This window comes from Caretta caretta, chromosome 8 (assembly GCF_965140235.1).
Source record: "Caretta caretta isolate rCarCar2 chromosome 8, rCarCar1.hap1, whole genome shotgun sequence".
Lineage (NCBI taxonomy): Eukaryota > Metazoa > Chordata > Testudines > Cheloniidae > Caretta > Caretta caretta.
The window spans coordinates 107,355,086-107,370,299 of record NC_134213.1 but is presented as its reverse complement, the minus strand read 5'-3'; the positions used below and the strand labels follow the sequence as shown (position 1 = coordinate 107,370,299).

Genomic DNA, 15,214 nt, shown 5'->3' with positions numbered 1-15,214 from the left:
ATTGCTGTAAGATGCCTTTGAGGGCAGATTCTCCTGTTGTGCCTTGCACACGCTGGTCTGTCACAGGTACATAATTTTTTTTAACTTCACTAAATATTGGTTCGAAAAGCTCCAGGTGCCTGTTTCACCCTCAGGGTGAAGAAGTAATAAACCCTGGCATTGTTTTATGTGCAAGAGTCGACATCTCTCTCCTAGCACGAGGCTGGGGAGTAGTGATCCAGGTAACCCACCTGTGTGACTGACTGTTCTCAGGGGCCTCGATATCAGCCTTGCAAAATCCCATTTGCTGGGAAAAGAGCATCTTTTTGTATAGGCAAGTAAAAAACACCCTTAGTTACTTTGTTGTTGTCATGGTGATGGGGGGCAAGCAGATACTTTGTCTAGCCTGGTAAATTTTCTGGTCTGCTCCAGGGGATGTCAAGAGATGTTCAGCCCCTGCACGAAATGCACGGGGAAGCAGAGCGCCGTCTCTGGGGAATTGTGCGGCGCCCATGGGCTGTGTGTGTGTTAGCTGTGGCTTGGCGCAGGCAGGCTACAGAGGGGCGTGCAAGCTGTGGGGATCCCATTTCTTGAGGAGCTGCCACTGCCCTCAGCTTTGCAATGCAGTCGGGTGGTCACAGTCTCTGGTACATGTGTGAAGATTCATGGAGACATGGCAGATGCGTTCTCTGGCACCAAGATAAATAGAGTCATTTACGGAGATTGAGCTGGATTTTGAAAACGAATAAGGGGTGGCTGGATTTTTTTTAACTGGAAGCAAAGCTGAGCAACACCATGTCGGTGACAGAACCATCTGGCAGAGGCAGCCACTTTCTTCAGGCCAAATAGCCGGATGGGAGGCCCACATGAATGGCAACGAGTGCTGTGGGCTCCGGCTGGATAGGGAGGGCAGGGCTGTCAGGGTAAAGGGGCAGAACGTGGGAATTGGGCATTTCTGAGTCCTGATTCCGGCTCTGAAACGGACTCCCTTTGCTGCCTTCGCCCACTCACTTGAACCTCTTTGGTTGAGTTTTCCTACAGGTAAAATGGGGCTAAGGGACTCACTCGCTTGGGAGGGCTGAGGATTCACGAGCTGACGTGTGTGCGGCGCGGTCGAACCTGTAAGGCACTGTAACAGTGCTGAGCAGCATGAACGTGGAATTGCAAATTCTGCTGACCTGGGGGTTTTAGTTCTCTGCTCTGTACACCGCTCTCAGCCAGGCCCTGGACACACCCCACAGCATGAACATGACAAGGGGAAGCAGCCGCTCTGGTGTGAGGGGCAGCGTTTGTACAAAGCACTCGAGGCTCCAGTATTTACTGGCAAGGCTGGGTGTAAGAGATTTGCCCCTGTGGTCTCTCCCTTCACCCAGTCCTCTTGCTTGGTAAGCATGGCCGCTCCTACAGGGTTCTGTGAGAAGAGCTGTATCAGATCTAGGTATTGTTGTTTACAGTCAGATGTATCTTTTATGTTATGTTTTATTAGGCACCAGTTGCTACTCCACAGTTAAGGCTAAGTTGAATTTTGCACTCAGAGCAGGGATTCAACTTCTTTGTTTTGTATGAAAAATGCCCCTGATCCTCCTCAAAATGACAGCACTTACTTTTTGGCTGTAGAACGGATTGCTTAGAATTCATCCATTAATTGAAACTAATAGTTTAGTTCCTTAAAATTAATGTTAACCTGGTCCTTGAAGAACATAAGTCTCCAGAGTTGGATTTGATTTGTCTTTAGTGGTCATAATAATAGAATGACACAGACTTTTCAAACTTCCCATCTAGTTGAAGCTCACTGAAATCTTGTGCATCACCTGCATATAAAGACATTTGTTTTAGGATCAGTGTTCACTTATTGCCATTATTCTTCATAGCTGATCATTTCTCCTTCTGCAGAGGCTGAAGAATAATCGTCAGGGAATCCCACAAGCTGCCTTCGTTCACACTGGCTGCAAGCCCCTATTGTTCTCAGTGGGACGGAGGCTATTGGCAGAGATGGTCTCCTGTCACCTGCTCCTCACAGAGTTTCTTGCTGTTTTCTGGTGTCTGGAGCTACCATCCTGAATGAGAGTAGCATGGAGTCAGTGGCCATGTTAAAAGAGGGTGTCCTAACTGTGGGCAGCCTGTAGCATCAGTCCCATTGAGAACAACTGGAACCGGGTGGACATTTTAAAAAAGTGCGATTCATTGTGAATTCCTCGGAGGGGGATTTTAGGCTGCAGAGGAAACGAGGCATGGGTGGGGTGCGTGTGCAGGGAGAAGTGGGAAGACAGGAGGGAAGGAAACTGGGGGTTGGGGGTGCGACGCTATGAGAGAAAAGAGAAGAAAAACTAGAATGTGCCTTTAAAAATCCTTGGACTCTTTTCCAGGCCCCAAAGCACTAACAAGCCTTAATCCTAATCATATGGTTATTACATGGTGTCGCTGCAGGGCAGAGTTAAGGAGGTTTGGGTGTCGTAACTGCATGTCCATACCTTAGTGGGTTTGGATTGCTTTCAAGCTTAACCTCTAACTCTGAATTTCCTGGGTTTATTGTGCTTGGTTTGGGGATAATTACAACATCTCTGTCATGTATTTTACCCTAAATTGTTTATCTGTGCTCTCAGCCTTAACTCCACGATAACAGTTTTGTCTAGGAATGACGAGGAGTTGTTTTAATGCGGCAGCAGGCCCCCGCAGTAACAGAGCACTTGGCCACGGGCTAGGAGGAAGGGTGGGAGCGTACAGCCCTGTCCCCATGCTGGGGGACTGAGTTGGTGCTATTGTCCTGTTGTTAAGTGTGTGTGTGGGGGGGGCCAGCTGGCTGGAAGAGAAAGAATTAAGTGTTGTCTCCTTTGGGGACAAAGCAAAATCCTGGGATGAAAAGGAGTTCTCTGAGCGCTCAGATCCGCAGAATGCTCTGAGGGACTCTCGAGCTCACTCGTTTAGTTCACAGCCGGGCACTTCCCTCCAAACGAGGCTTCCAGCCAGCAAGCTGACTTGCTACCCGCTAACTAGAATCTTGTAGACAAATTGCCGGTCAGGCCAATTAAAAAAGAAATAGGGGAAGAAAAACTTTGAACACAGCTTTAGTTCCCATTGATTCAAATATTCGCCCTCACTGGCTTTTAAATATTTACTAGCCAGCTGAGCATTTTCTTAGCACTGATTAATGAGTTACAATTTACTGTGGTTGCTTTTTTTTCTTTGGGGGCAGGGGTTGGGTTTCTGCCACAGCTCCAAGATGAATGAGGCTTCCCGTGAAAGATCGGGGCAGGGGGAGGGGGTTTGTATGCGTGTCTTTTATAATGTTTATTCTTCATATTTGATCTGACCCACAATTAAATGGCCAAGCACGCTGCCTGTTTACTCTCCATCAGAGGCTCTTGACTCTGCTCCTTGCATGACATTAATGCAAACCCAGACCTCATCAGCTGCTAACATGTGAAACATCTGTCTCCCCTCCCTTGATCAATATCGTCCCTTCAGAGCCTGGGCTTGGAAAGCAGCGACATAAAATATCAGTTATATTTATTTGGATTTGATAAATTTAATTACTTGAAGCAATTAATAATTTATTTGTTTAGTATTGATTGCACTCCGAGGCATCTTGGTAAGATAAGCTGATGGTAATCAGCACATCCGTATCAGGCAGGAAAGCATATGTTTCCAAGTCTGAAACGTCCTATGGATCAGATAGCTGAAATGTTCCTGTCGCTTCTCCTAGCACCTCTGCTGTAGGGAAATCACTGGGTGCAAATCCTGGCTGCATGCCGCAATGGACTTCGGTACAAGACATTACTCTTCATAGGGGAAAAATGCAGGATGGACCTAGTGCTATGATGAGGTGTTGGTTTGCATTTGTGGTGTTCACATTACCCATGAGTGATGAGGGCCTGAGCAAGTTATGCAGGTTGATCCAAATTCATGCCTGTGGAATGTGCCAGTGGGTGTATTATATTACTCCTGAGGGCATTTTGCGCCAAAAAAATTTAAAATTCTGCGCACAATATTTTAAAATTCTGCAAGTTTTATTTGTTAGTAAATAAATGCAGAGGCTCCAGCATGGCAGTGGGGAGCACAGGCCACTGGCTACACACAGGTGGAAGATCACCCTACAGCCTCCCCACCCCCACCCCAGGGACACGGATTCAGTGGTGATGCTGTACCCGATCCTGACACAGCACAAGGCCTGGGCCTGTCCCAGAAACACTCTGGGGCCCTGCCCTGCTGCGCCAGACGCACCATGTGTGGGGCAGGTAGGTTCAACCAGGCAGGATCCAAGTGTGGGGGGCTCAGAGTGGGGGGATCCAGGTGTGGGATGAGATGGTTTTGTGTGGGACAGTCTGGGTGCAGGCAGCTCAGTGAGGGGTCTAGGTGTGGGGGAGATCTGGATGCACAGAGGCTTGTGGGGAGTGGGGTTCCAGGTGCAGGGGCGATGGGACTGTTCAGGGGCTTCCAGGTGAAGGTGGTTGGGGCTCAGTGCAGGGGTCTGTGGGTTTGGAGGTCTCAGCAGGGTGTGTCTGGGTGCAGGGGGATGGAGCTCGTCAGGGTGGGAGGTTGGGTGCAGGGAGCTCACTGTGGGGTGGTCTGGGTGCAGGGATGGGGGCCCAGAGGCAGGGGGCTCCAGATGCAGGGGTTGAGGTTCAATGCGGTGGGGTTTGGGTATGGAGGGGGGTTTCTGGGTGTATGGGGTGAGGCTTGGCAAGGGTGTCTGTGTATGGGAAGTCCGGATGCCCCGGGGGTTGGGTGGATGGGGGAGCAGCTCCCCATACAGTCACCCCTCCCCACGCAGCTGAGGAGTGATGGGGGCAGGAGGCTGGGGAGGATGCTGAGCTTCCTGCAGTTGGGGGAGGATTCTGGGGGTGGGTCTGACACAGACCCAGCCATTCCTTGCAGGGGAAGAGGAAGTCCTGTCTTCTCCCGCCTCCAGCCCAGCTGGGACTAGCAGCTGATCACGGCTCAGGGTCGAAGCCACTGGCCGGGGTGTTCCCAGCCCTGAGGTGATTTACGTCTCTGCCAGCTGTTCTGGGTGCCTGAAACCATGTGCCTGCGCAGCTAGGGAGGGGTGTGTGACTGCTCTTGCAGCTTTCCTTCGCTTCCCTGCCAGAAAGTCATTTTTCTGCGGGGAAGCAAAGAAATCTGCGGGAGACATGAATTCTGTGCGTGCGCAGTGACGCAGAATTTCCCCAGGAGTAATATTTATATATAGTATAACTAGTAAGGGATGTGTGGACGTGTGCATGCATTCTTAATACCTATATGTATCTAAAACGTACCTGAATGTCACAATAAGGAGTGGAAAATTTGGGAGTGTTTTTTTTTGTTTGTTTGTTTTTTTGAAGAGGTGATAGATAAGGGGATACAAAATATTGAATGGGCTAGAGAAGGTAGAGCAAGTTCTTCTGTCCATCTTTTCTCAGAATACAAGAGCAAGGGGGGCAGTCAATGAAATTGAAAGGCAGGCAATTTAAAATTGCTAAAAGGAAATATGAAAAGGGTTGAATGTTATGTGGATAATGATATCATGCAGAGTTACAATAGCAAGGATTAAAATAACATGGAATTGATATACACATTCCTGCTTCAGGGTCAGGCAATCTAGAACTGGCAGGGTCTGTGCCTGACATGGTTAGGGAGAATATCAGTTGTTTATTCCATAACATCCGACTGCAAGATTTGTTGTGCCTTCCTCTGAAGCATCAGGTACCAACCCGGGTCAGAGACGGGATACTGGACTAGTGGATCACTGGCCTGATCCAGTCTGGCAGTTCCTGTGCTGAAGTCAAGAATTGCCCAAGTTAAGGCTGAGTGTGCAGCTGTAATCCTGTTGTGCACATCCATTGTCATACAGTCTTTCGCGTCATGATCACGTTATTTCTCAGATAACGATGGCTTTGTTTCAACCTTTGCTACAAGTCTGTAGCATCTTGTACTGTATATTTTTATTCTTACCGTAAGTTATCATCATGTAGTCTACATCTCTTCCCTCCATTTTGGGGTACACGGTGAGTCATTTATAAAGCATCCTTTGTTAATAATGTAGTCTCCAGAAGTATTGTACATTGAAACAAAACATTTCCTTTGGAGATAGTTACACTAGCGCAGTTTTCTAACTGATTGTAGTTACTCAAACCATGTATCAGGGCAACGCAGTGTCCTCCATCTCAAAGGGATTTTTTTATTTCTTGTTTTTTTCCATATCTGTTATTTGGAAGCTGAGCTAACTTCCTCTTTCCTTGGTTCCGAGTCTGTCTCACACCCTTGAGAAAGATTTTGCAATCTCTGAAAGGAAATCTCGCTAGTAAAACCTTTTCCGTCACTTTGTAGAAGAATTTATGGTGTACAGAATTTGTACTTTTTCACGGCTGATTTGAAAGTTAGCAATAGGTTTACCTTCAAGCCAAGGAAACTGTAAAATAATAATTTCCATAAATCAGCACTCACAGGTTTGTTTCTAAGAACATTCGTATATTGAATAGTAGCCTATTTACCCCAGATGGTATTGTACTGAGCATCACCGATACCGATGCGTAGCTACTGAGAGTTCATACTGTAATTTAATTGTGAACTATCCTGTGTGCCAACAGATAGTACAAATGACATTCAAGTATGTTTGCTGTTGTCTCATCATTTAAATGACCTTCCTGAACTCTGTTGTTCTGGCTCATCCACATCACTGTGCAGAACGACAGGATTCCACACGGTGGATCTGAGGCCGTACGGGGGGAAAAAGTGTCATTTTATTTGAGAAATAGAATATGATTGTTTAATTAAAACCTTATAATGTATGCACACGAGGAGGCCAAGGTCAGATTGCACATTCAGTCTTCATTTCCTCCCTTCTTGAGTTTAAATGCTCAGTCCCATAATCGTACATTTTTGTATTTTAATTTCCCTGTTGTTTAAAATTCCAGATTTGCTAGATTCCTCCTGTGGTTCCTTCAAGCTGTGGGAGAGAGGGAGCTACCTGCTCCTGCACCCCATGGGAGAGGCTGCCCTTACACCTCCTCCTATGCCACCCAGAACAAAAGAGCATTACTCATGTGCAGCTTTGGTCTCCCTCCTCCTGCAAACCTCCAGGCTCTGCAGGAGTAGAAAGACGTCCGCGCAGAACTCATTCTCACACTGAAAGCTGGCTACGGAGAAAGTTTTCTGCATTGAAAACCTTCCTTGTAGAGGCCAGCTGCAGTGCTAATGAGGGCCCGGTGTCTGTCAGCATTACGAGCGTGTGTGCACACAACTGAATCTTTAAATGCTTGTAACTTACTTTGCAAAATGGTAGAAGGGCATAGTCCTCAGGGCTAGCAATGCTGAAGGTTTATAATGGCAAAACTCAGTGTGAGGAAAAATGTGTTCTAATATTGAATTAAAACAGGGAACAACTTGTGTGAAAGTAATAAATAATTAATAAATGCTACTCAAGCTTTAAAAAACAAACCAAAACCATTTTAGTGAGAGACCAAGCATGGAAGTTTCAGCCCCAGAAGTAGAGTTTTTGAGAAAGTTATGAGGTTCTGAAAATGGCAGATTCATAACGAAATACCTAAGTTTATAGCAGGCAATGGCAGAGCATCCAATATGATATAATCATCATGAGTAGGACCTCGCTGAGTCCTTCCTTGTTAATCCGTAAACTTGTTAATTCTCTGTACAGACCCCCAGCAGACAGCAGTCTGTAACCACTTCCCAGCACCAATGTAATCCCTGGGCACTCTGTGGTGAGGTCTCGTGTTACTAAGACTTCATTACTCCTCAAGCGATACTCCAGGAAGTTTACTGGTCTGCTCTGACGTATTATCGTAAATTGGGAAAACTAAACGACGCAGAAAACTCAAATGAACCGAGTCTGTTTTGCCAGGCTGCGTCCTTGCCTCTTTGTTACCATGTTTTGTGTGTTTCATCACTAATTGACAAAATTCGTTAATCTGCAGTAGGTCTCGCAGTAATCAGTGTGAATCCGTGAGTTTCTGGGTAGGTGTGGCTCGGCCCTAAATTGAGGCGCAGGTGACTCTGTTGCCCTCAGGTGCTCAGCTTTGAGACCAAGGTCAAAGTCTTTCAGTGCCCAGGTTTGGACAGGCCTCTCCCCCACCAACTCAAGGGACTGCTCCAGCAAGGACCTGGGCTACGAAAGTGATCTTGGTTCTCTCTGTTCGTTGCATAACCCACTTACTGCCCAGCATGCCCTCCTGCGATGGTGAGTAGGCAGCTCCCGGGCCAGGCACATTGCCTGCCCAGCAACCGGGGGCCCAGGCCAAGCGCCCTTGTTTCCGTCTTGGGAGGTGCGGGTACTGTAGCTGTGCGGCTTTGAGTGACACGTTGGTGTGTTGCCCTTTTTTTATTTTTCTCTTGATACACCCAGTTCATGCGCTTAGCACAGGTAGTTTATAGCAAGGACAAAGAATTGCAGTCCTTAAATCAAAAGCGGTGCTGGTGTAATTATAAGCATGGGCTGTGTTGCTAAAAGAGCTATAAGGAGATGCTGTCGGAGGAGGAAAGCATCCAAAATATATTAACCTCCAAAATCCCAGCTAATCAGTTTTGTGACTAGAGCAATCTATTCCCGGCTGTTGTGATAGGGGGACTTTACAAATAATAAATAAAGGAGGGAGGAGGGAGCTCTGAGGAGGGAGCGAAAAGGGCAACTGCACTCACCTAGGAAGCTGTCGTTGCTCTCTGGGAATTCTCCCTTTAAACTCGAGTAGGGACATACTTCTCATCCGTGTTCTGCAGGGGGGGTGCCCAAGCCTTGCTCAGCCCGGGGCCACATTGGTAACTCATTAGGAGCTCGAGGGCCAGGCCTGCCGATTGCCTCTCAGCACCCTCCTCTTTAATACAGGTGTGATCTTCAGACACGACATATCCCAGCATGCAGTGCTCTACTGTGAGCCAAGCAGCCCAGCTCTCCAGTTCGGGATGCAGCATTGCATGCTGGGACCTGTGGGGTCTGCAGATTCGGGTTAAAGGTGCACCTCTCACGACCGGGCACAAATCCAAGACCTGGAGCGGGGTTTGACCCTATCGCTGCAGGCTCAGCAGCGAGCCAGACTGATGCTTGTCCCTTTGTCCTCAACCTCAGCATGTCTCCTGGTCACTAGCGCTTGGTGGGAGTGCTGCCATCTCCCTTTGGCCTTCTGGATTGTTTTGGGTGATGCAGCTCTCACAAAGCAGTGTCTGCTTAAAACCCATGGCTGTTTTAAGCCCAAACCAGGGCTGGCTCATGCGTGTTCCCGCTCGCCTTCACGCCGGGCACCAGTGCTTCCCCCTGCTAGGAGACAGCATAGCTAACGGAGCCGACCTAACAGATTATCAGCGGCGTGTGAGTAATAGACTCCTCATTTAGTTTTAATACATTTTGCATAGAGAGCAATCAACCTTCATCAGTCTTAAAGATGAATTGGCTTAGCCAGCTAAATTTTAAAGATATTAGTTCGACAGCAGCCACATAAATCATAACATTTTCTTTAATGATGGTAAAATTAAAATATACTCTTGCTTTGAGAAGCCGATGAAGCCTTCCTGTTCACAGAGCAGATCCTCCCCCAGAATTAAAGGGAAGCTTCATTAATGTGTTTTTAGCCAAAGCAAACCCAAACAGCCCTGTTCCTCTTGTGCTGCCGTTCCGCGCCTTTTACAGGGAGGTCTGGGTCCACTGGTGCCCCCCATTCCTGCCCCCACCCTCTAGCCTCCCGGTAGCTTTGACTGAAGAGCTTGACAGCGAGAAGGTGCTGAGTGCTCCCAGGCACCCTCTGGCCAGGAGCGTGTGTAGTTACAGCCGAAGGCCTTGCCAGAACAGTCAGCGGAGTTGCTGATAGGGCACCAGGTTGCTGCTTATAGAAAAGCCCCTGCTCCTGATGGCATGTCCCTGGCAGCCAGCCAGGCCAGGGCTGCCGTGCGGGGTGACAGCTATCCTGTGGGACTGCCTGGGTCAGGATGCAGCCAGCTGGCGTGGAGCTCAGCATGGGTGTGGCAGGCTTGCAGAGGAGTCCTGTCTTGACTAGAGATGGTGGCCCCAGTGCAGGCCTTAGAGGTGAGGCTGAGGCATGGTGCCCAGGGCTCCAGTGAGGTGGAAAACACGTAGCTACAGAACTCTGTGTCGAGAGAGAAAACAGAGGGAAAGAATTGCAATTCCTCGGCGATGGGTTCCCCGTAAACACTTCCTGTCGTGGGAGCTGGGAGTCACAAAGACCTCTAAGATCTTCCAGCCCATCTCCCTGCGGGGGATTGGCCCCTACACAGTGTTTTCCAGTTGTCTCACCTCGTTTTAAAGCTCCCAAGTGATGGGATATACCCCACTTTCTCTGTTCTACAGCTTCATCCGTCCTGCGGTTGGGAACATCTTCCTGCTGTGCAGTCTGCCAGCCCTCCCTGTCCCTCCTTGTTGGGCCCGTGTGAAGCACACTGAATAATTCCTCTCCTTCCTTGGCTTTCAGACTAGTCACACACTTGCCGGCTGTAATGTGGTTCCCTGCTTGTTGTCTCCCAGACGAATGAGATGTGTTTGGCTCCTTTCATCTTCCTTTCCCCCATGTCACCTAATCATTTGTGTAGCTCTTTTCTGAGCTCCCTCCCGTTGGCCGATGTCTCTCCAGCAGCGTGGGGCCTGCAGGACACCCTGCAGAGCTGCAGAAAGAGGGACTGACCCCTCCCAGCTGCGAGATCTGACCCTTCAGTGCATGCAGCCTCAAAGTGACACTGGCCTTTTGAGCTGCCGTCTAGCACTGCAAACTCCTGTCCAGCGTTCGGCCTCTCTGACCACAGCATGTATCTCAGCTACACCCACTTCCCAGAGGATACGGGTTTGTGGATTACTTTGTCTTACATGTAGTAGCTGCTCAGTCTGTTAGTTCCTGTCTCTAACCTCTCTAGGTTCCCTTCCCCGACATTTTTTATCCTCGCTGAGGTTTGCAACTCATTCCAATTGAGTGTCTTCTACAAGCTTCATTAGGGTTCTGTTCATGTCCAGATGGTTAAATATAACTGTTCCTTAAACCCAGTGCCCCCAGGCCACCCAGCTGGAGCCCTCCTTCCAGACTGACCCACTGCCAGATCTGTAGATTCATGATTGAAGAATCATAAGAACATCAGAGCAGCCATACTGGGTCAGCACATGGTCCATCTAGCCCAGTACCCTGTCTCCAACAGTGCCCTGTACCAGAGCTTCAGGGGGAGTGTATAGAACAGGGCAATTCTGGAGTGATCCACCCCATCTTCCCCTCCTAGCTTCTGGTAGCCAGAGGCTTAGGGTCACCCCGAGCATGCGGTTACATCCCTGACCCTCTTGGCTAATAGCCATCAATAACCCTAGCCTCCAGGAACTTCTCCAGTTCTTTAAAACCCAGTTGTACTTTTGGCCTTCACAACATCCCATGGCAATGAGTTCCACAGGTTAGCTGTGCAATGTGTGAAAAAGTCCTTCCTCTTGTTCATATTAAACAGCTGCCTACTAATTTCATTGGGTGTCTCCTGGTTTTTGTATCGTAAAAAACGCTTCTCTATTCACTTTCTCCGCACCAGTCATGATTTTATAGACCTCTGTCATATCCCCCCTTAGTCGTCTCTTTTCTAAGCTGAACAGCCTTAATCCTTTTAGTCTCTCCTTGGATGGAAGCCTTTCCATGCCCTGGATCATCTTTGTTGCCCTTCTCTGGACCTTTTCCAGTTCCACTATATCCTTTTTGAGGTGCAACAACCAGAACTGGACACAGTATTCGAGGGGTGGGCACTCCAGAGATGTGATATTTTCTGTCTTATGTTCTGTTCCTTTCCTAATGGTTCCTAACATTTTGTTTTTGACCACTGCTGCTCGCTGAGCTGAAGTTTGTGTAGAACTATCCTTGGTGACTCTAGTAGTTTCTTTTTTGGGTGGTAACAGCTCGTTTAGAACCAATCGTATAGGTATCTTCGGCATTATTTTTTGCCAGTATGCATCACTTGGCACTTATCAGTCTTGAATTTCATCTGCCATTTTGTTGCCCAGTCACCCAGTTTTGTGAGATCCCTTTGTAACTCTTTGCAGTCTGCTTTGGACTTAACGATCTTGAATAGTTTTGTATCGCCTGCAAATTTTGCTACTTCGCTGTTCACCCCCTTTTTTGTAGATCATTTATGAATACGTTGAACAGCACAGGTCCCAGTTCAGACCCCTGGGGGACCCTGCTATTTACCACTCTCTGCTGTGAAAACTGACCAATTCTTCCTACCTTTTGTTTCCTGTCTTTCACCCAGTTACTGATCCATGAGAAGTCCTTCCCTCTTATCCCATGGCTACTTAGTTTTCTTAAGAGCCATTGGTAAGGGACCTTGTCAAAGGCTTTCTGAAAATCCAAGTACATTATATCCACTGGATCCCCCTTGTCCACATCCTTGTTGACTTCCTGAAAGAGTCCAAAAGATTGGTGAGGCCTGACTAACCTTTACAAAAGCCACGTTGACTCTTCACCAGTAAATCATGTTCATCTCTGTGTCTGATCGTTCTGTTCTTTACTGTAGCTTCTACCAGGTTTTCTGGTACTGACGTTAAGGTTACTGCCCTATAATTGCCAGGATTGCCTCTGGAGGCCTTTTTAAAAATCATTGTTACATTAGCTGCACTCCAGACGTCTGGTACAGTCCGATTTAAGCGGTTGGTTACATAGCACAGTCAGTAGTTCTGCAATTTCACATCTGAGTCCTTCAGACCTCTAGGCTGAATACCATCTGGTCCTGGTGGCTTATTACTGTTTAGTTTATCAGTTAGTTCTAAAACTTGTTCTAATGACACATCAGTTTGGGACAGTACTTCAGATTTGGCACCCAATAAGGACAGCCCCGATGTTGGAATCTCCCCCACATCCTCTGTAGTGAAGACTGCTGCAAAGAATTCATTTAGGTTCTCTGCCATGGCCTTCTCTTCCTTGAGTGCTCCTTTAGCACCTTTGTTGGCTAGTGATCCCGCTGCCTGCTGGGCAGGTTTCCTGCTTCTCAGGTACTTAATTTTTGTTTCCTGTTAGATTCTGTGTCTTTAGAAAGTTGCTTCTCAGATTCTTTCTTGGTCTGGCCGATTATATTTTACTTGCCAGAGGTTGTGTTCCTTCCTATTATCTTCACTAGGGTTGGATTTCCAAATTTTAAAAGATGCCTTTTTGCCTCTAATGGCCCCCGTGACTCTGCAGTTCAGCCATGGTGCCGTTCTTTTGGCACTCGACCGTCTCTTTTGATTTGGGGTGTAATTGAATCTGAGCCTCTCTCTAGTGGTTTTACGGGGTTTCCCTGCTGCTTGCAGGCTTTTTACCCTGTGGCTCCTCTCTTTAATTTCCATCTAACTAGTGTCCCCGTCCTGGCGTCATTCCCCTTTTTAAAGGTTTCAGAGTAACAGCCATGTTAGTCTGTATCCGCAAAAAGAAAAGGAGAACTTGTGGCACCTTAGAGACTAACCAATTTATTTGAGCATAAGCTTCCGTGAGTTACAGCTCACTTCAATCCGATGAAGTGAGCTGTAGCTCACGGAAGCTTATGCTCAAATAAATTGGTTAGTCTCTAAGGTGCCACAAGTCCTCCTTTCCTCCCCTTTTTAAAGTTAACATGTAACTTTGCATCCTGTGCATTGGTCTGGGCTGATTCAGCCAGTTGCACGTGGCCCTCCTTGTTGCCATGTGACAATACGCATCATCGTAGTGTCTGCAAGCCCCACACTCCTGACTGATGTGGGTCCCTAAGTCAGGGAAGGATTCTCCGGGGCACAGGTGACTCTCGCTAGGTGTCACACCCAGTCTGTGGTGCAACTGGGAAGTGAACCCCAGTCCAGTGTCCTAGCCACTAGGCCATCCTGCCTACCCTGCTGGTGTGTGTGTTGATAGCCCTGATTATTTCATGGTCCCTAGCACATCACTGAATCATTCTGCCTGTTGACAACCTTGGGCAGAGCATGGAGATGGAGCTCCCTGTCCCCACGGTAGCTGGTCCCTTCTGGGCACAACTCGCAGTGGTCTGGGTGGGAAGCATGCGTTGTGTTGTGGGGGCCGTGCCCATCCTGGCTGGTCACCTAGCATTGACAAGGCATAGGAGGCACTATGGACTTCTCAGCTTCCTTCTCTGTGAGAGCAAAACTCCCCTGACTGAGAGCGTGGCTGGCCCCTTGGCGTGTGGTGCTGGAATCCCGTTCTCACCCGCAGGGCTGCCCAGAGGATCCAGGGGGCCTGGGGCAAAGCAATTTCGGCGTCTCTTTAATTAATTAAGCGCCTTTTTCATTTTGACTCACCCGGTGGCGCTCCGAGTCTTCGGCGGCATTTCAGAGGCGGGTCCTTCACTCGCTCTGCGTGTGTTCGGCGGCACTGAAGGACCCACCACCAAAGACACTTTTGAATACTATATTCTCGTGGGGGCCCCTGTGAGGCCCAGGGCCTGGGGCACATTGCCCCACTTGCCCCCCCCCCCCTCCTCTGGGCGGCCCTGCTCGCCCGGCGTGTTTGGGCTGGTTTGGTGTGAGCAGCTAGAGCCCAAAGGGAATGCGGACGAGACCCTGCTAAGTGTATGCATTCTTCCTCCTGTGGCCCACTCGCATTCCCTTTCATAGCTCACATCTGATGATTTCTCACTCCCCTAGCCCCTTAGCTCCAATGTAAATGTGTGTTCACACTTCCGCCAGTCAAGTAACTGTGCTCTCTGTCTCTCCCTTTGTTATACAGCCCGCTCTGTAAATGAATCCCACAGGTCTGGGGCTCAGCAGGGACAACGAGAAGTGAGTCTGTTAGCGCATGAGTCTAATCAAGGCGGCTAAAGCGAATAAAGTAGGGCAACATTGCACATTAGCCGCTGTGTAAATGAGCCCTTTGATGGGCCAGGCGCTGCGGGAGCGGGTTTGAAGCTAAGAAGAACTTTTGTTGTTAATTCAGTGACATGTGGAAGCTGTAAAACAGTGCGTCTTGCACACACACACAAGGGAAAATAAAAGCCCTCACGACCAGGCTTTTCAATACCTGCCCTCAGACCTAGTCTGAAAACTTTCAGCCCCTGGCTCCCTTTTCTACCACTTGATTTTCCTTTCTCTCGCTTCCTTTCTTTTTTTTCCCCCTGCACTATAAAAAGAAAAGCTCTCTTGCCTTTTGAACTAGATGGCTGTGAGTGAGGGCTAACTTGGAGCTGTGTGGCTCTGTTACCTTTATGTTCCAGATGAAACTGCCAAGCTCGGTGGGACAGAAGAAGATTAAAGCCCTGGAGCAGATGCTGATGGAACTAGGAGTAGGTGAGTAAAGGGGGCATGCTAGAGAGAAAGAGACAC

At 48.4% G+C, this 15,214-nt stretch overlaps 1 protein-coding gene across 4 annotated transcripts in view; it reads left to right on the top strand.

Moving 5' to 3' along the window:
• DMAP1 (DNA methyltransferase 1 associated protein 1) overlaps positions 1–15,214 on the top strand; it is a 52,952-nt gene that overhangs the window by 30,708 nt on the left and 7,030 nt on the right. For all 4 annotated transcript variants that reach the window (XM_048861391.2, XM_048861393.2, XM_075131895.1 and 1 more), the window contains exon 9: positions 15,106–15,178. In XM_048861391.2, the coding sequence (XP_048717348.2) occupies positions 15,106–15,178 (73 nt within the window). The remainder of the gene's footprint in view (positions 1–15,105; positions 15,179–15,214) is intronic.